Source organism: Panicum hallii, chromosome 1 (assembly GCF_002211085.1).
Source record: "Panicum hallii strain FIL2 chromosome 1, PHallii_v3.1, whole genome shotgun sequence".
Classification (NCBI taxonomy): Eukaryota; Viridiplantae; Streptophyta; class Magnoliopsida; order Poales; family Poaceae; genus Panicum; species Panicum hallii.
This window is the reverse complement of record NC_038042.1, coordinates 50593120-50611934: the sequence shown is the minus strand read 5'-3', so window position 1 is coordinate 50611934 and position 18815 is coordinate 50593120. Positions and strand designations below refer to the sequence as shown.

Below are 18815 nucleotides of genomic sequence, written 5' to 3'. Positions count from 1 at the left end.
GTAGAACAAAATGACCGGTCTGCAAGGCGGCAGTTGGACTTCGCGCTCGGCATCAACATGGCAGGGATAGCATCGCGACATCAGGCCAAAAATATGAAGGCTGGTTCCAGCAATCGAACCCAAAACGAGAAAAAAGAATATGTCACAGAAGAGCGAGTAAGGTATGAAAGGAATCAACATCCAACTTCTTTTGACCTTCTCAGGAAATACGAGTATCAGTACCAGCAGCGCCTCCGGCGGGAATCTGAAGACGAAGAATATGAGCATCGCACCGGAAAGCGTTTGAAGAAGCATGAGGATGCTCGTGATCATTGGCACTGTCCATTCTTCAGGTACTGTTGGGATTCCGGTATGAGCCGATTGCCTACTGTTAGGGACTGCCCAGAATGCGCACCTATGAAGACAGAGGCAAGGGAATCAGTTTTTGGGAGATTAGGACCTGTGCCAACTCAGTAAGAGCGGGTTCGATCACCACGAGGGGAAGATGAAGAGGAGGATAGGTATCATCGCCCACGTTGGTGCCCAGATGGACTAAATCGTTCACAGAAGCGTCGGGTTCAGAGGCTACGGAGCTTGGAGGAAGCCGAGGCCAAATACATCGAGACATTGAGAAAAGCGCGACCGGATCTGGCAGAACAAGTTCATTATAAGCAGGAAAAGAAGCCGCGCGCTTCGAGGAAAGAATGGCGGCCCAAGCCGACAAAAGCCGATAAGAAGGTATCGGCTGATACACACATGGTTTTTGTACTTCCTGCAGAATTCCATGCTCAAGCCTACGAGGAGCCATCCATAGCCCAGCTTGATCTGGGACCACGGCCGGTGATATTCGAGAAACCGCAAGCCAAGAATTACAAGCACTTGAAGGCATTATATCTCAAAGGGTATATCAATGGTCAGTCCGTTAATAAAATGCTGGTGGATACGGGAGCGGCGGTCAACATTATGCCATATTCAGTCCTGCGCCGACTGGGGCGATCCACCGGGGATTTGATCAAGACTAATATCACGTTAAGTGACTTTAATGGGCAGACTTCAGAAGCTCAGGGTGTTCTCAGTATAGATCTCACCATCGGGAGCAAGACCGTCCCGACTTCCTTCTTCGTCGTCAACAGCAAAAGCACCTATAACATCCTACTCGGCAGGGACTGGATTCACACCAACTGTTGTATTCCTTCAACAATGCATCAATGCTTGATCCAGTGGGATGGAGACGAAGTGGAGGTAGTCCAGGCAGACGACTCAATCGAGATTTCGCATGCTGCCATGAGCATCTGGGATGCGGAGGACCAAGAGCCGATTTCAGGGATAAGCTTAGAAGGGTGTGAGCGCATCGAGGCTACAAAAAACGGAGTAAGGCTGGTCTTATCCACTGGCCTTACAGAGTAGAAAAGTTGCATGAAGGAAGTCGCAATAATGTATCCATTGAGGCCGATTCGCGCAATCGGCCCCAAAAAAAATGAACTTTTGGTGGCAGGTGTTTTACGTAGCTGTTATGAGATGGCCAGCTTTGACAGCCGGCCTGATTCTTTTCTTAAACACTTGGAAAGTAGTGAGATATGTGTATCGGCCGACACCACCGATCGGCTGGAGATCGTTTTGTTATCTTCTTTTCCTATTTGCAGCATTGATCTAACGGAGGACGGGAAGCTAGGATATGGCGTCACATCGGCTGATGAACTTGAAGAGATCGATATTGGTCCCGGGGATAAGCCGCGGCCAACGTTCATTAGTAAGAAACTGCATCCGTCATTACGCGTCTATAGCAGCGATAGCATCAAGACGGATACGGTCGACCTCAGCAAGTACCGCCTCATCATCTTTGTCCGCCCCCGGCACCACTTGTTTGCTCAAGTTGCTCAGGTTAGCCAAGTCCGCCTTCAGCTCGGAAGTCAAAGCTTCTGCCTCCTGCTTAGAACCCGCAATAAGATCCTTCTCCTCCTGGATGCGCTGCTTGGTGGCCCGGACTTTGGCTTCAAGATCTTCCAGTTCTTTCTCCAAGAGTCGAAGCCGACGGGCAGAAGCAGATGTGTCGACCTTCGCGTCGAGTGCGGCCTTCTTCTTGTTGATCGACTGACACATCTCAGCGACGATAGTCCTTAGGAGTGATTGGGAACGCCGAGTCTCGATCCTGCGGCGAGCTTCTGCCACTTTTGCTTGGAAGGAAGAAAGGTATCCGGCCGGCAAGAGCCTGGCCTGGAGGCTCACCGGGAGCTGGGAACTGACCTCGTCAAGGAGCTGCTTAACTGCACTGGAATCTTGAATCAGGACGGAGATCGGACCCGACAAAAGCTCCTTCACGCGGAGGAGCCGATCGGCAGTGCTGGTCAGGCCCGAGGGAGAGTCATCGGCTTCCAATATGGTCGACCCAATCGTGGCAGGATCAAACGCAAGGAGTTCTGAAAGATCCAGGTTCTGGAGGAAAAGAGGGTAAGCAAGGTATCGCAGGAGAAGACCAAAGCAATTGCAGAGGGAAAAGGAAAAGCCATACCTGTCCTGAGAAGGAAGTAGCGATGGCCAACGAAGGGACGATCGGCTCCCGGGGGTGCACCCTTTCCGGAGGATGAACGATGGCAGCAGAGGCCACCTGAACCGCACCTTCGGAAAAAGAGGCAACAGCCGACGGGGCAACAGTCGGCTCTGCGAGAGGGATAGCCGATGAGATGGCAATCGACTCCGCGGGACGTACCTCTCGTGCAGGGGATTCGGCAGTGGTTGAAGCAGTGGAGGGTCCTTCCAAACAGGGGCCAGCAGGGGATAAAGTCACGATCGGCGCTTGCGGGCTTGGTGAGGCAGCTGGGACAACAGCTGATGCAGAAGGATCCTCCAAGGTTGTTGCGCCCGGATCACGGAGAGCAATCAGGGCCCTGATAGGCGCATTCGCGTCCTCTGGCGCCTCCGAAGATGAACCTTTCTGGCATGGGGGCTCCTCCCCGCTGGAGACTTCTACAACGGCAGGCTGCAAGAGAAGAAAGCGCCGTTAAAGGAGACATGAACAAAGGTCCGATTGCAAAGCGAGAGGAGGGGCCAAACCTGGTTGACGACTGGAGATGACGGAATAGAAGAAGACGGCGTAGCTTCCTTCCGGACCTTTCTGACAAGAATCTTCCTCGTCTTGGCGCGAACCCGGGGGGCAACAGCTTCTGAAAGACGTTTCCGCTTGGGAGTTAATTTAACGGTGCTCGGCTGAATCCGCATCACGCTTTTCGAAGGAGGAGGCGCATTCTTGCCGAAGAGGACCACAGGAGCAACCGCCAGGAAGCAAAAGGGCGATCCATCATCGTTCATCGGCTCTGGTCCGTCTTCTTGCTGCAGAAACAGAAAATGGATTCAGGAGGGGTCTAGTAAGAGTTAAAAGAAGAAACGTCAAAGGCGGTACCTCTCCGGCGGGAATTTCATACTCAGGATGGATCTGCTGCAGCATCGGGCCCAGAGCTTTTCGGAAAACGTGAGTTTTCCACATTGACCACCATCCTTCAAAGTCGACAGCCGAAGAGGTGAAGGAGATATTGGCAGGAACAGACAAGGGAAGGTCTGTAAATAGGCTGTAGCACCTTTGGGTGGTCAAAGCATCAGGAAGGTCCACTCTGTTTGATGTTAACAGGTGGAGAAGGAAGTGGGGAGGCACCTGCGCAAGACCAAACTGCCGGGCTGCTACGACCGGCTGGTAAAACTCATAACCAGGCTTAATGATCCGGTTAGAGGTACTCATGCCGACTGGGAGAAGACTGGGCCGAACCATGATGGAGTAAAGGCGCCTAGTGTCGGCATCATGGGCAATATCGGCTAATCGGAAGGTCGCCGGGTTCTCGAAGAGCTCAGAATCGGCATAAGGAAGGAAGTTTGGGTTGTCAAGACCTTTGTAGAAAATCTTGAACCAACGGGAAGCATCTGGAGGATTTAGTTTCCCGCCGGGGAGACTGTACAAGGCCTGCCCGAAACTAGTGCACCTAATCTGTCTCCCACTCAGATCAGGGAAGGAATTGCCGACTAAGGAAGGGAATTCAGGGTCAGAACTTTGAAAATAAAGACGAGCCCACAACTGGATGAACCACCATGGGCCACCGGTTCTGATTTTCTTCTGTGAAAGAAGGCTAGAAGTCATCAAATGGAGATATCTGTAAAGTTCTCCGAGAAATAGCCTACCAAGGCCAACAGATTGACCCCTGGCCAGCTCATATGCCAAGGAAAGGTAGTTCTTGGTCGGGGCGAGGGAAGGGCCACAGAAGAGGAAATGTTCGAGTCATAGGTTCAGAAAGGCTGTGTGCTCCTTCTCCGATACAGGGCCCTTGCTCTTCTGGTGTTGGCTCAGGTATGTGCTCCAGTTAGTGCACTCGGTTTTGGATGACAGTTTATAAGGGACTACAGGGAGGCTGTAAGCAGAGGGGCAGGTTGATGATATGTCCAAGCCGGTAATCATCATAACGTCTAGCAATGTTGGTGCTAACGGGCTGTGCCCGAAGAGAAAGCAATTCAAGGCGTCAGACCAGAAATAGCCGATGGTCTTCAGAAGGTTCTCGTCTTTTTCAAGGGGAGAGAGGGACAGAGACAGAGCATCGGCTATCCCGATGGATTCCCATAAGGGCTGGTAAGCGCTCGCTACTCTGTTGTACCAAACTATCCAGTTTTCAGGTGGATTCGGCCAAGCACGAAGGCTGTCCGACCAAGATTCTAAGTCTATATCCTGACTCACAAAGGGGATTCGATTGGCTTCACAAGAGATCAAATCTATGGGTTTCTCATAGGAACGAGGCCCAAGGCATAAAGAATTGGGGGAAGAAGGGTGTGGCAAGAAGATATCGGAAGCCTGAAAAAACCCCAAGAAAAACAAGATTGCCGAAGGAGGAATTAATTAACCGCGCAGTAAAACTTGCAGATGCTGTGTTAAATTAATGGAGGGTCGGAGTTCACCTTCAGACCAAAGACATCGGCGGCGGTGCGCGAAGACTCCGCCATCGGGAATCTTGAATCGAGATCCTGGAGGGCGGATCTAGGTTTGGCGGCGCAAGATCGGATATGTGTCTCAAGGACCGGGGAGGATCTTGCGGTTAGGGTTTGTGAGCAAAGGGGATCGGAGTTGATCTGGATTCCAGAATCCTTGGAGATTTGTGTCAGGTGAAAGGCCAGCGGAAGGGTAAAGTAAATTGAAGGGTTATTTCAAATCCGGATCGGTATATTCTGAAGCCGATGCGTTGCCATCGGCTCTTGAAACAGATAATTGCGCCTAAGAAGAGTTGCCAATACAAAAGAAAATTCTATTCACAGCGAGACAGCAAATACAAAAGAGGAGTTAACTGCCCCTAAAGATGGCCTAATGGGGACACTACAGTCTACCACCAGTACACGCCGGAGGTCTTGCGGCGCTTGGGCGACGGAGCAATGCTTGGGCCACTGTCGTCGGTGTCGCTGCCGCTGTCGTCGTCGTCCCCGCTATCGTTGCTGGTGAAGCTGTCGTCGCCTTCGGCTCCTGCGCTGCTGTTGGAAGAATCGTCCGATGACCTGCCAAGAAGGAAGGTACCTGCCATCGGATCTTCTTCGGAGGAGAAGGAATCGGCTCTTTCCTCCGAGGAAGAAAGGTCCTCCCCCCAAGACGTGTCGTCTTCATCTTCCTCCATCTCGGCTCCGAGGAGGAGTGCGAGATCCTCGCCATCAGTCAGAGATTCATCATCCTTTGACTGGTAACGGAAGTCCCACTCCTCTGTGTCCCAATGCAGGGGAGCACAGACCTCATAAGCAGCGATTGGGTCATATTCCGGGGTTGGCTCTCGAGAGGACTCGGATTCATAAGAAATGGTGGAAGAGGCAGAGGAAGAAGAAGCCATGGTGGAAGAAGAGGGGCAGTATAATTGGTATGGCCGTAAGAAAAGATGACTGGGGAAGTCACTGTGGGTAAGTTTATAAAGGTAAAATAGGGAAAAAGGTGAATCGGCGTTGTGACAGTTCCCGAGGAGATTGGTACAGGGCGGTCATATCGGTTGGAAGTCGAAAAGGCATATACGGATCGGAAGCCGAAGGGTCGAGATGGTTTTAAAATAAATGATTTCGGAATTACCATTGCCGAAACCAGGGGGGCATGTGTTATCGCCATATTCTGGACGGGCCAAAAGTGGGCCTAGGGAAAGGTGATGGTAGGATTACAGATCGGGTCCCGTACGGGTGTTTGGGGCCAGTAAGGCCGTGTAAACTCAGGCTTAGGCAGTTAGGATTCGTGTCGTGTTTGGTTAGGGTTAGTTAAGGAGAACAAGTCTACGGACTATAAATATGTACCATGAATAAACAAGAAAGGAGATTCATTCATCAACAACTCACGGCGCATCGCCTTCCCTGTTCCAGGGTTCTTCACCGGGTAAGTGCCATGTTGCCCCCTGATCACGCTTCGCGTGATCGGGGGCGCATTGCTCTTACTTGTTGCTTTATATGTTGCTCGTTCTGAAGCCTTGTAGATGGCGAGTAGCATTAGTTATCATAGCGCGCATAGAGTAATGTCATTTTTTTGTATCATGATCTTGCTCTGTTCATTGTTTTTGCGTGCTCCGCGATCATTGTACCCGTTCATGGATGCAATGATCGTGTCTTGCTTTGTCTATATTGATAGATCTGATCTGTTATGGCTAGTTTCTATCTATTAGGGATTCAGCTCAATATGTGCATGATTAGGCCTTGCAAACGAGTTGAAAGTTCCGGCAGTGCGTTAGTATCGGATCTTAGCCTGCGTAGAGGGTTCCTTAGGAATCGGCTCTTTAGCTGTTTTCGGGGTCCCTGTTTGGGTTGTTTGTTCTGATGCTTTGCGTATTCGTTAGGCTCAATCACGTGTAGGATGTTCCGATCGTGTAGTAAGGGCTTAGCCGTCGTAGATTGGATTAGATTAATATCTTTAAAGCAAGTTTTGTCTCATTATTATATACATATGTTGTCTGACCCAAAGATCCGATCCGGTAATGATACAATCGGCTCTTTATAGCCGATACCGGGGAGGAGTGATGAGCCGATCACGGCTCGGACTAATCTTTACAAGTGTCTGTGCTTACAGGAATTTCACAAATCACACCTTCCTGATCAGGTACAGGATCAGGTGGCACGCCTAGCAACTCCAAGCCAGGGTGTGCGCCAGATCGCTGGGCCGTTGACCGAGGGACCGGGGCCCGCCAGCCGTCCCGGAAGCCTCCCGGCTCCTCGTGTTGCCTGTCGCTGCTCGCCGGTGGGTTTCGATCGACAACAGTAGCCTCCGGTGGATCTAGACCTGGTAGGGCGCTGGCTCATGGGTATAGCGGGCCGGACCAGATTCCGCTGCACACTCTAACAAATTTTGTGTCACGGCCATAATTATATTGGGCTTAGTGATGCAAGTCCTAAGAGAAGGCAGCGTGGTGGATTTTGGAGAGATAGGGTGATGATCTAGTGATGATAGTGATTGGGTTAGTCGAGTAAAAATATCTAGTATATATACAAATTGGGTTGCTGCAAAGGTCTCAAATAAGATCATATGGTGGAGGAGTAGGAAACGACCATGGTGCTATATTCCCCACAAACGAGCGCAAACTGTGAGCTCTAGATGGCATATATATAGATATAGTTGGTATCTACTGGATAGATAGATGGCATTTGAGATACGACATCCGCAATGATGGCAAAAAGACTTCATGCTCTAAATTATGCTACCTACCTATAAACTAAATATGCAAAATCTTTACAATAAAATCAACCTTTACAATTTTAGCAGCGGGTTGACGGACTAACGGATGCATTTTTATGGATAAAAAACTTAACAATCGTGGCACATTCTTTTGCTTGGATATCTTTTAGAGTTCAAAATTTAATGCTTTCCCGATCTCTAGTATCTTTGCTTTGAAATTGGATATGGTTTTAATGAGCTATACAGAAAGATATAACATCATCAGAGATCTTTAGAGAATATTTAGTTCTGCCTAGCGTGGTTACTATCTATCTATAAAGCCCATGCCTTTGACACTTTCAGACAGAAAGAATCCTCATCCAAATATTTAGCTACTTGAGCATACTCATAAGACAATATAGAGAACCGCAAGCTGAACCGGTAGTCATGAAACTTCCCCTCATTCCGCTCCTCGCCGTCATCCTCTCTTGTAGTATCGGGGATGCCACACCATTGGTCTATGACACAAAGGGTTACGAGCTGATGAGCAACTCCTCTTATTACATTCTCCCGGTAGAGAAAGGTGGGACTGGCAGTGGCCTCAAAATATCCTATGAATGGAAACGCTGCAACTTCTTCGTAGCCCAAGCACGCGGCAAGGCTGAAGACGGTGTGGCCGTGCGAATCGCGCCGCCTAGTGCTTCTGTATATGATCCTATATTTAATCCGGTCGCAGTTCATCTATCAACCGACATCACCATCACATTCGACGTCGTCACGGTATGCGTGGAGTCCATGTATTGGCACATCAGCGGCAAGTCTCCACTGTCAACGACATCATATCCACGCCAGCATGTTGCTGTCGGGAAGGACGAGGATGCTGACATGCCCTTCCCGCCGTCACCGGACATGTTGTTCAGCATCGAAAGGTACGATGGCGCGGTGAAGGGGTACAAGCTAGTCTCCTGCAATGGCACCGGACCGTGTGAGAATCTAGGGTTGCATGCTTTCAAGGGGAAGAACTGGCTCACCACAAGTGACCCGCCTTTGGTGGTCGTGTTCAAGAAAGGACACGAATATGCATAGATGATTAGATGTTGCCGTTCATAGGCTCTATGCATATTGCTTATTACTGTATGTTTGTTTAAGCCATGCACCAATAATAAGTTTTGTTTATGTTATGTCATCGTATCGTGTATGACTTCTACTTTCTGCAAAAAGAGACTATAATTGGCTAATAGTTGGCATTTTATTTCTTCGATGCCATTATGAGCGGTATTTTACCACCGGAAGTTTATCACTGCTAACTAATTTATTGGTTTCAAATATGTATGGTTTTCTACTTTTCGTCTGAATTTGGAGATAGAGAGATAAGGCAACTACCACTAGATTCATCACTTCACGTGTATTTGCATTGGGAATTGAAATTCCAAATACTTAAATAAGAAGTTTCTGAAACTTTGAGTCAAGGGATTTTATCTATGCCTCAATATGCGGTTTTTAAATTAAACTTTTCGTTTATATCTTTGATATTTTGATCATCCAATTATGGCTTCATATTGGAAGTTTTGAAAAATTCATGAAATTCTAATCTGTTGAAGTTTTCACTTTTTTATGCATGAATTCAGTGTATGTACGTAAGCCTTCAGTCTCATCTGAAATGAGATTGTCCATTATGAGGGTTTGAAAGCTCAAGATTGCATTTGTAATAGTAACACTCTTGTTGTTTGAAACCATAAAGAGGGAGAAACAGACAAACTTGATATATCTAATGAAAATTCAAGTTGCAGTTTTTCCGTGCACTCTATATTTGAATTCCGAGTGGCATTAGCAAGCCTGCTATTGCCATATTCCATCGTCATTTACGGGTACATAATAAAATAAGAGACATATTCCGAAAGGTTACCAGTGACAAGTGAGCTCGTTGCGAATAAGTGCGTGTATACGCACTTAATAATGTCAAAGAATAAGATCTCATGAATGTTCTTAAAAAAAGACATCATGAATGGTGACTGTTTAAGTTTGACTCTGTAGTGCTGGTGTTATCACAATCGTTTTCTTTCTTTTTTGAGAAACATCACAATTGTTTTCTGGAAGAATGTTTTATCACGGTTTTCCACTCGGCCCAAATAAATGGGCTTAAGCCCGTCAAATACTCAAATAAGACCTAGAACACGTACGAGATATTCAAGTCTACGGTCCAGTGAGTCCGAGGTGAAAGCGGCGGGCTTTCCACCAGTCTTCTACGTTACTGTTGCTGCTGCTGCTCTTGAGCAGTTCAGTTGGCTTCACGAGACAAAAAGGGGGAAAGGGGTAGCTCCCCTCCTCCTAACTCCAGTAATGTCGGCGCCACCGTCGGGCGGCTGCGGCGCCCTCATCAACGAGGTGCTCACCGACGACGAGCTCCGCGCGGTGCTCACCCGTCTGGGGCCCGAGGCGGAGCGCGACGCCTTCGGGCTCGTTTGCCGCCGATGGCTCCGGATCCAGAGCTCCGAGCGGCGGCGCCTGCGCGCGCGCGCCGGCCCGGACATGCTGCGCCGCCTCGCCGCGCGCTTCCCGGGAGCCCTCGAACTCGACCTCTCCCAGTCCCCCTCCCGCTCCTTCTACCCCGGGGTCATCGACGACGACCTCGACGTCATCGCCGGGAGCTTCCGGAACCTGCGTGTCCTCGCGCTGCAGAATTGCAAAGGTGCGGTCATTTCTTCTTCTGGCGCCACCCATATGTGCTGTTTGTCTATTTAGTGAATGAGATTAGTGTCTTCCTGGTGCACATGATAGTTCTTAGTGAGTGCCTTGTAGTGCATTTTGGAGTACACCGTTAGAGACTGATTCAATTCTATTTGGACAGTCTTAGGCTCATGTACCATTTGGTAAATACGTGTACTCTAATTTGTAGTCCTAGTTATGCTACTTCGAGTATGTTTTCTAATCCGGGAAATGTTGGGGTTCATGTGTGTGAGGTCCTTTTGTTTGTGAAAGAACTTTCTTGTCTTTGCAAAGGGGAATCCTATTTACTACTTTTGCAGCTCAGAGATTACAACATTTTATTGATTAAACCGTTTATCACTATTTTTATAAGATATAATACTTTCCAACTTATTTAAACAAATATGAACCGTACATCTTTGAAAATAAGTACCTTTGAAGGTTCATTTCATCCTAGGTAGCATGGAAAGCAGGGTTCATTTCTGAAATCAGGTTATATGTTTTCCAAATATTGTTAAAATGGAGTTACTTTCTAAAAGAAGGAAAAGGTTGTGTCAAAACCTTTTTCCTATCTGTATGGTTCCATCAGTACAGTTCTCAAAGATTTCCCCTCAACTTTTAAGATTTCAGACACTCATTTTTCTCATCAACTTTGATTTTATTTGTGTACTTTTGCTACGTAAGCCTGTTCTACAGAATAGGGGCAAACTGGAGCTTCGTTTTCAAAAAGCGAGGGCAAAATCACACAAAGCAAAAAGGAAGGGTAAAATCACCATTGGCACCCTAAACAGGGGCAAGAACGCCAAAGCCCCTAAATAGTAATTAGTCACCGAAGTTATGGTCTCCTTCTGCGATATCCTATTTCCAATTTCAAAAAACAAAAAATCCAATTTCCAACAGTGTTTAATATTGCTAATTTGCTATTATGTTAAGTGAACTTTAGTGGGTGGTCCTGGATTTTTGTTATGGTGGCTAATAGTACTGATATGCTATCCTCTAAAGGTAATGGCCGTCATGGAGATTGTGGATCTTTGTTTTGGTGCCCTGACTTTTGTGAGAATTCCCTGCTATTTTCTTGAACAAATTATTTTGAGTATTACAGTTTGTGTCGGTTCATGCGTCTCAGGTATCTCTGATGTTGGAGTTGCCAAATTGGGAGATGGAATGCCATCTCTGCAGTCCCTTGATGTTTCTCGCTGCATAAAGCTGAGTGATAAAGGTTTGAAGGCAGTTGCAGTGGGGTGCCAGAGATTGAGGCAGCTGCATATTACAGGTTGCAGATTAATAACTGATAATTTATTGATTGCCCTATCAAAGAGCTGTCTACAATTGGAAAATCTTGGAGCGGCAGGATGTAACAGCATAACAGATGCCGGTATATCTGCTCTAGCTGATGGCTGCCATCATATAAAATTCCTTGACATAAGTAAATGCAATAAAGTTGGTGATCCTGGAGTCTGTAAAATCGCTGAGGTTTCTTCATCACACTTGGTGTCAATAAAGCTATTGGACTGCAGCAAGGTGGGAGATAAGTTCATCTATTCATTAGCTAAGTGCTGCAGTAACCTAGAGACTCTTGTCATTGGTGGATGTCGGAACATTAGTGATGCATCCATACAAGCTCTTGCTCTTGCCTGCTCCAGCAGCTTAAGGAGCCTGAGAATGGACTGGTGCTTGAAAATAACAGACACGTCATTGCGAAGTCTGCTGTCTAACTGTAAACTTCTTGTGGCGATTGATGTTGGATGCTGTGACCAGATAACCGATGTTGCATTTCAGGACGGGGAAGGAAATGGGTTCCAGTGTGAACTGAAAGTTTTGAAGATCAGCAGCTGTGTTCGGCTCACAGTTGCAGGGGTCAGCAGTGTGATTAAATCCTTCAAGGCTCTTGAGTACCTCGACGTTCGGTCTTGTCCTCAGGTTACAAGGGACAGCTGCGAGGAAGCTGGAGTACAGTTTCCTAGCGCATGTAAGGTGAATTTCTATGGAAGCTTGCTGGAGTCCGATCCATCTGCTGAGAGGTTCTTCTAAGATCAGCTGCCAGCTATGAGCTCAGTTGCACCCAACTGTCTAGTGCAGCGTGAAACTAAGATTCAAAGAGTTCTGCATCATGTAGACGAGTGTTTGACACTGTTGTTCAGCTTTCACCATCAAACCCATGCAAGCATCGGGGATCCCCATGATGCAAACCATGAGCTATATGCCATACCCAATTCAATGGCATTTGATTTAGTCTGTAGAAAATTGTTCCAGTGCCCATGAAATAAGTTGTCCGAACAACGAATGTTTATGCATTATGTATTGTGCGTTGTGCCAATCTAGCGGAATGTATTCAAATTCAACATGTACATTTTATAATGCCTGCGGTAAATGTATTGTAGTTCATTAGTTCTGTTTTTATCTGCATCACTTGTACCGATCCTTGTTTTGGCGTTGTAGTGTTTGTTTTTTTGACTTATGCTAGAACACTGCTCCCGCCTGGAAGAATTGGTGGGGATCTCAGCTGCTTATTTTATAGTCTTAAGCTCCTCTCTCATTTGTAATTCAAAAGACAAGGATGTCTAATAATCTAAAAAAAGGTTTATAATTTTAATAAGAAATGATTATATAGAATTGGAAAATATTTATTGTTTCCAGCTCAAACAAATGTAGTATTTGCTCAAGGAGAAACGAAAGAAGACCAGGTTTCAAAGAATCACAAAGGACTAGCATACATCTTTTCTTTCCTCGTAAGTATCATAAATTTTTATGAGAGGATTGATGATAGAAAATACTCAGTATCATAAATTGTCATAATTTTTTTATAACTATTTCCATAGTGTTTGGAGGGTATTTTTTTGGAACTTAAACTCTCCATGCCCTCGTCGCTGACACGTGGGCCCATGACCAAAAACCCTCAACACCGTCCCGCCGGATTCAGTGACTTCACGGCGTGACTGGAGAGCCCATCCAACGGTTGCAACTTGCTTCGTGCCTGGGCCCCTTATCCTTTCGACGAGAAAACACAAGCCGTTGCGAGAGGCAGCTCATGCCACCATGGCCGCCGGCTGATTTCATCACCGGTGGTCAAAAATTCTCACCAAGAGGTAGTAAAATCGATTGCCCATGACCTCCTCTTCGCTACTGTGCTCTCAATTTTATTGGAGATGTCTTAGTTTTCTAGTGCCTGCTGCCGCTTTTAAGTATGGTTCTGTCTGCTAATGGCGGATAGTCCCCGGCAATGGAGGACCATGGGAGCTCCACCGTATCCTCTCATCCTGAGTCAGTCCCAGCGCAAGTCGAAAGGCGAGCGCGGTTTCTTCGTTCCCGGCCCTCCTCTCTCTCTTCTCCAATGCAGCACGGGAGATCGAGCCCCTACGCGCGATTGCGATCCTCCTGCCTGTCTTGAAGCTTTCCCTGGTGGAAAAAAAAGGCCAAGTCCTGAGCAGCAAGTTCTAGTAGCGTCTTTCCTGTGAGGGGCCGGAGGCGGAGAAGATCTCCGCGTCTTGCGCCCTTCTCCTCCACGGCGTCGATCTGGGTCCCATAGCAGCAGTGCCCTCCCTCTTCTCCACGGCATCGAGGTGTGGTTCCAGTTTTCTCCTCCTCCGGGGAGGCGCGGACAGCTCCGGCGCCGACCACCACCTCCTCCGGGGCGGCGCCGGAGAAAGGAATCGCGCGCGCCCAAGTCCGCCGTTCTGCCGTGCTTTCCTGCTGAAAAAGATACTAAATCGAGTGCCTTCCGTTGGACCGCGTTTGGACGTCGGATAAGTGGGCCCCACTTACGCCGTGACTTGTCGAAGGTAAGTTAAGACTATCCGCGTCGCGCCAATTTAGCGCAGCGCCAAACCACTTTTGCGCATATTTTCGTAAAAAGACACCCGAAGCTATGTGCTAAAATATGGACTCAAGTTAGCGTACTGTGCACCACCACACCAAATCAGACGCAATTGGCAGGCTGCGCCATGCCTCTCCAGCGTTATATCCAACATCCCCGAATTGATTTCGCGGCTTCCGTGGGAAATATCCGTCGGAAGGAACAATTCTATCCGTTGAAACTTGAAAGTAGTTGAATTCTGTTTGATTTGTTTGGCGCAATGACGTTGCAGGCTGCGCCAAAAAGTTGCTGCACCAAACCCATCCACCTAAGCAAACAGCGTGGGTGCATTCTGTTCGACGTGACAATTAGCGCATAGCGTGATGCGGATAGCCTAAGGTGTGATTGGTTACTTATATGTTTATGTACGTTGTAATCTAGAAGGGAGTTATGCAGGTCAGTTCAAATTAGATTTACATAATATTTTGTGGATTTGTTTGATTGGTTGCATATATTATTTTGATCCGTATAAGATTTTATTTGGTTGGCTGCATTGATTAGCTGTATTATTGTAGGTAGGTTGGGGATAAAATTTAAGCAGTCGAGATCTGCGCAGTTTATATAACCGGAGACAAATTTTATTTACATTTCTCACTATGCAAATCATAGTACAAGACCCCATTTGTACAATCAGAGGCTGACTAACGACCTATTCACATTACCAAACATCCAAACCTGCCCTATGCAACCCTGCGCAGGCTCTTACGCAGCCTACCAATCGCAGCCTTGCTGAATCCGGCTCCACCCCTCCCCGGAGGCCGAAACCTCATCCCCATCTTCTCGCTCCCCCCTCAGTCACCTCTCTCTCGCGCAACAAGCGGAGGACGCCGGCCTCCATCCACCGGGGTCCCTCCGCCGACCGCCTCTTCCACACTACTGCGCTCCATCGGACGCCGCCCGCCTCTCTCTTCCGGTTACCTCCTCCCTCCTGCATCCCGCGACCGCAACCGCGTTTCTCCAACCGGACGCCGCCGTCTTGCTTCTACCTCCCGCAGCCGCTGTCCTCTCGAAGGCCTGCACACGGTATTGTTTCTCTTCTCAGAATCCGAGTTGGTACGGTGTATTAGCAAAACAAAAGGTTGATGTACGCGGGCTCCGTTCGCGACAGTCAAAACCTTGGTTGCTCGCCCAATAGCCCGGCCAGATGGCAGTCTTTTATTTCTGCTGTTGTTTGCCTTTGATAGTCCATTGAAGTTGGTTCGATCACTCTCTTTAATTTGGGCGCAATTGAGGAAATCTGCAGTCTGAACTGTAGAGGGCAGTATGTCACAGGAACCCTCTCCACCTGTCTCTGTCTGATTATTTTTCTACTATGGATTTGTGTGGGAAAAACGAAAAGCTTTTGAGTTCCTAGAAGCAAATAGAGCCTGATAAGCATAAAAGCGCCTGTAGTTAAGTATTGAATCTGCACATACTTCATACGTCGTAATAGAAAGATAGCGCAGAATCTGCACATACTTCTTATGCCATAATAGAAAGATATTACCAAGGAAGCGCAGATCTTTTTTCTTGGTGATTGAGGAAACATGCAATTGTATAGTTATTTCTAGCTTTTGTTTAGGGTTTGCTCAGTGCTTGTTTGTTGCTCTACACACTATACTATTTTTTTTTCATATTGTTCATAGTGGATAGTCTTATATTCTGCCGGTTTAGATTCATAAATATGACACTCAATATTACTCTGTGGTATTAGGGATACGTAGCTTAAGTTTTGTTTTGTAATTCTGGCATCTAGTTTCAAATGTACCATAATTATCGAATTCACATTATGAACACCTTAATATCCATTAGACCAACAGTGTAGCACATATATAAATATTTTGTCGAGGTCTTTCATTGTGTCTTCTGACTTCTAAGTCTTCTTTCATTACCAACTTACCTAAACTATTTATGTTATTATTTAAACAGGCACTATAGCACCTTGCTGTGAACTTGTAACAGGTTTGAAGGAAAGGATAATTGTGGTGCTGTGTTTGATTTCACTGTGAGGAGTGAAATGAGGCTAAGTATTGGACAAGTCCATCGAAATGTTCTTGCGCTGGCATCTTCCCGGTCGTGCTTTGTTCTTGGAGACCGTCTTTCATTCAGGCTGCTGTCACAACCACGGGCAGCTGGATTTCATCAGACCGCCTGGCATGGTAGTCAAATTGTAGAAGATAGGGGAGGGCCATTAACTCTTGCTAGCTTAGAAGTGCAAAACAGGGTTGAATATGGGAATAAGGAAAAAATGGCACGAACTGGTGGTCCGAAGCTAAGTTCGAGAGGATCTTCTTCCCTCAAGGTGAAACCTAGAGTTTCTTCACTTAATGTCAAACCAGTGAAGACCGTGTTGCCAAAGTCATCTGGGATAAAGAAGACACTTAAGGTAGATGAGGCTCTGTTTTCTGCCAAGTCATTTGAAGAGCTTGGTTTGCCGCCTTTGCTTGTTGACCAATTGAACAAGGAGGGTCTAACTGCGCCAACTGAGGTCCAATCTGCTGCTATTCCTATAATAGCACAAAAGCATGATGTGGTGATCCAGTCATATACTGGCTCAGGGAAAACACTTGCTTATCTTCTCCCAATTCTTTCCGAAATAGGCCCACTGAAGAGGCCTATGGGGCAAGATAATTCTGAGAAAAGGTCAGGTATTGAAGCAGTTATTGTTGCTCCTTCCAGAGAATTAGGAATGCAGATTGTGCGAGAAGTAGAGAAGATTTTGGGTCCTAACGATAAGAGACTTGTCCAGCAACTTGTTGGTGGTGCTAATCGTTCCAGACAAGAAGAAGCATTGAAGAAGAACAAGCCAATCATTGTTGTTGGAACACCTGGTCGCATTTCTGAAATTTCAGCAGCAGGTAAGCTACACACCCATGGTTGCCGCTTCCTTGTACTGGATGAAGTTGACCAGCTTTTGTCCTTTAACTACCGTGAGGATATGCATAGAATTTTGGAGCATGTTGGGAGGAAATCTGGTACCACATCTAGGGATATTCTTGGCCCACTTGCTAGGCGTTCTGAGCGCCAAACTGTCTTGGTTTCTGCAACAATTCCATTTTCAGTTATACGAGCAGCAAGGAGTTGGGGTCATGATCCAGTTCTTGTTAGAGCTAAGAGTGTAGTTCCACTTGACTCAATCACTGTTCCAAGACCCGCTTTATCCCAAACTGATGCTAACTCCAGCTCTCCATCGAACTCAGTGAACCAAGCTGCTGTTGGCAGCTTGCCGCCATCATTGGAACACTACTACTGTACAGCCAAGGCGCAACACAAAGTTGACACCTTACGGAGATGCATCCATGCTCTGGAAGCACAAACAGTGATTGCATTTATGAACAACACAAAGCCACTGAAGGATGTCGTATTTAAGTTGGAGGCCCGTGGTATCAAAGCCACTGAGCTACATGGGGATCTTGGAAAGCTTGCAAGGTCTACAGTCTTGAAAAAGTTCAAGGATGGTGAATACAGAGTTCTGGTTACAAATGAGCTGTCTGCCAGAGGACTAGATGTGCCAGAATGTGACCTTGTGGTTAATCTGGACCTTCCAACTGATTCTACACATTATGCCCACAGAGCTGGAAGAACTGGACGTCTTGGGCGGAAAGGGATTGTAGTCACGATATGCGAAGAAAACGAGGCATTTGTTGTAAGGAAAATGCGCAAGCAATTGACTGTGCCCATCAAGCCATGTGAATTCACTGAAGGCGAGCTTGTTGTTCATAAGGAGGAAGATGTGGAATAAATCTTCATAGTTTGCATTATTACATCTGTTTACATGTAGCTTTTTGTAATATGATTTTGCAAATTCAACTGTTAGTACTTTACTGGCCTTTGCTTGTCCTGCTGGATATTTATATTGGCTGGGTTTTTCTTTTCTTGAAACACTAGTCTGGAACCAAATTAAGTCATAGCTCTTAACCTCTGCAGGGAGCTATTTTCTGCGGAATCTTAATTCCTGTATTCCTGGAAGTAGATGAGTACTGAGGGAAACATTCCATCTTGTGGGTGTAAATTCAACCAAACTATTTATTTGATGCCTCTGTAGAACTATCAACCACCCCCTGGAATTTGTTGGATGTTTCTGTTAATTCCTGTACAATGAACTGGTTTCATTATTTGCTTCCAAAGCATTTCATTTGATCATGGCATGGAGATTTCAATATTAAATTTGATGGCATGACTATGATCTTCCAACAATAGAGATGTGCGTGGATTAAATAAGAGAAGCAGTCGTGCCCCTATAGCTCAGTGGTAGAGCGTCAGTCTTGTAAACTGAAGGTCTGTAGTTCGATCCTGCATGGGGGCAATTTTTTTACCGTCATTTTGGTACCTGTTGCTTTCAATTTCGGCACGTCAAAACCTGGTCAATCCCAATCATATTAAACTATAAGATTTCACTGAACCAATCGCCAACGGTGCACAAGTAGCCGTCGGTACGCGACATGGCCGGCCTGTGGCAGCGCCACCCGTTTGCTCCGGTGCCCGGCGTTCCTGTGGCGTTCCTTGCTCCCTGTTGTCTCAGCAAAATCTCATCAGGAATTCGGGACGTGAATCAAGCTCCACATCGCAGACGCAGTAAAAATGTAAATCTAGCTCTGCGAGTTGCCTAGGCCGGGATTCTCCTATATCTAAAAAAAAAATGTAAAACTAGCTCTGCGGCCAGTGACA

At 46.9% G+C, this 18815-nt stretch overlaps 3 protein-coding genes and 1 non-coding gene across 5 annotated transcripts; all 4 read left to right on the top strand.

Moving 5' to 3' along the window:
- The first annotated feature begins 8056 nt into the window (after positions 1-8056).
- LOC112898210 (alpha-amylase/subtilisin inhibitor-like) lies at positions 8057-8695 on the top strand. The gene has a single exon (XM_025966584.1). It carries the CDS (start codon positions 8057-8059, stop codon positions 8693-8695), a length of 639 nt encoding a protein of 212 aa, XP_025822369.1.
- Positions 8696-9891: 1196 nt separating this feature from the next.
- LOC112874327 (F-box/LRR-repeat protein 4) lies at positions 9892-12703 on the top strand. Its single transcript, XM_025937632.1, has 2 exons — positions 9892-10298; positions 11442-12703. The coding sequence occupies exons 1-2, from the start codon at positions 9950-9952 to the stop codon at positions 12344-12346; spliced, it is 1254 nt and encodes a 417-aa protein (XP_025793417.1). The 5' UTR covers positions 9892-9949; the 3' UTR covers positions 12347-12703.
- A 2130-nt stretch (positions 12704-14833) lies between these two features.
- Positions 14834-18235, top strand: LOC112890752 (DEAD-box ATP-dependent RNA helicase 47A). Of its 2 annotated transcripts, none has more exons than XM_025957614.1 (2): positions 14834-15191; positions 16110-18235. In XM_025957614.1, exon 2 carries the CDS (start codon positions 16165-16167, stop codon positions 17887-17889), a length of 1725 nt encoding a protein of 574 aa, XP_025813399.1. In that variant the 5' UTR covers positions 14834-15191; positions 16110-16164; the 3' UTR covers positions 17890-18235. The 2 variants fall into 2 exon arrangements, with proteins under 2 accessions (XP_025813399.1, XP_025813391.1); XM_025957606.1 differs by having other exon boundaries at positions 14835-15191; positions 16077-18235.
- A 146-nt stretch (positions 18236-18381) lies between these two features.
- Positions 18382-18453, top strand: TRNAT-UGU. The gene has a single exon. It is a non-coding gene; the product is annotated as a tRNA-Thr (tRNA).
- The last annotated feature ends 362 nt before the right edge of the window (positions 18454-18815 follow it).

Bases quoted from the DNA above. Each gene is read 5' to 3' on its own strand.
- LOC112898210 (XM_025966584.1), top strand. From the start codon at position 8,057: ATGAAACTTCCCCTCATTCCGCTCCTCGCCGTCATCCTCTCTTGTAGT.
- LOC112874327 (XM_025937632.1), top strand. From the start codon at position 9,950: ATGTCGGCGCCACCGTCGGGCGGCTGCGGCGCCCTCATCAACGAGGTG. The intron at 10,299-11,441 runs GTGCGGTCATTT...CATGCGTCTCAG, and splicing joins CGCGCTGCAGAATTGCAAAG to GTATCTCTGATGTTGGAGTT.
- LOC112890752 (XM_025957614.1), top strand. From the start codon at position 16,165: ATGAGGCTAAGTATTGGACAAGTCCATCGAAATGTTCTTGCGCTGGCA.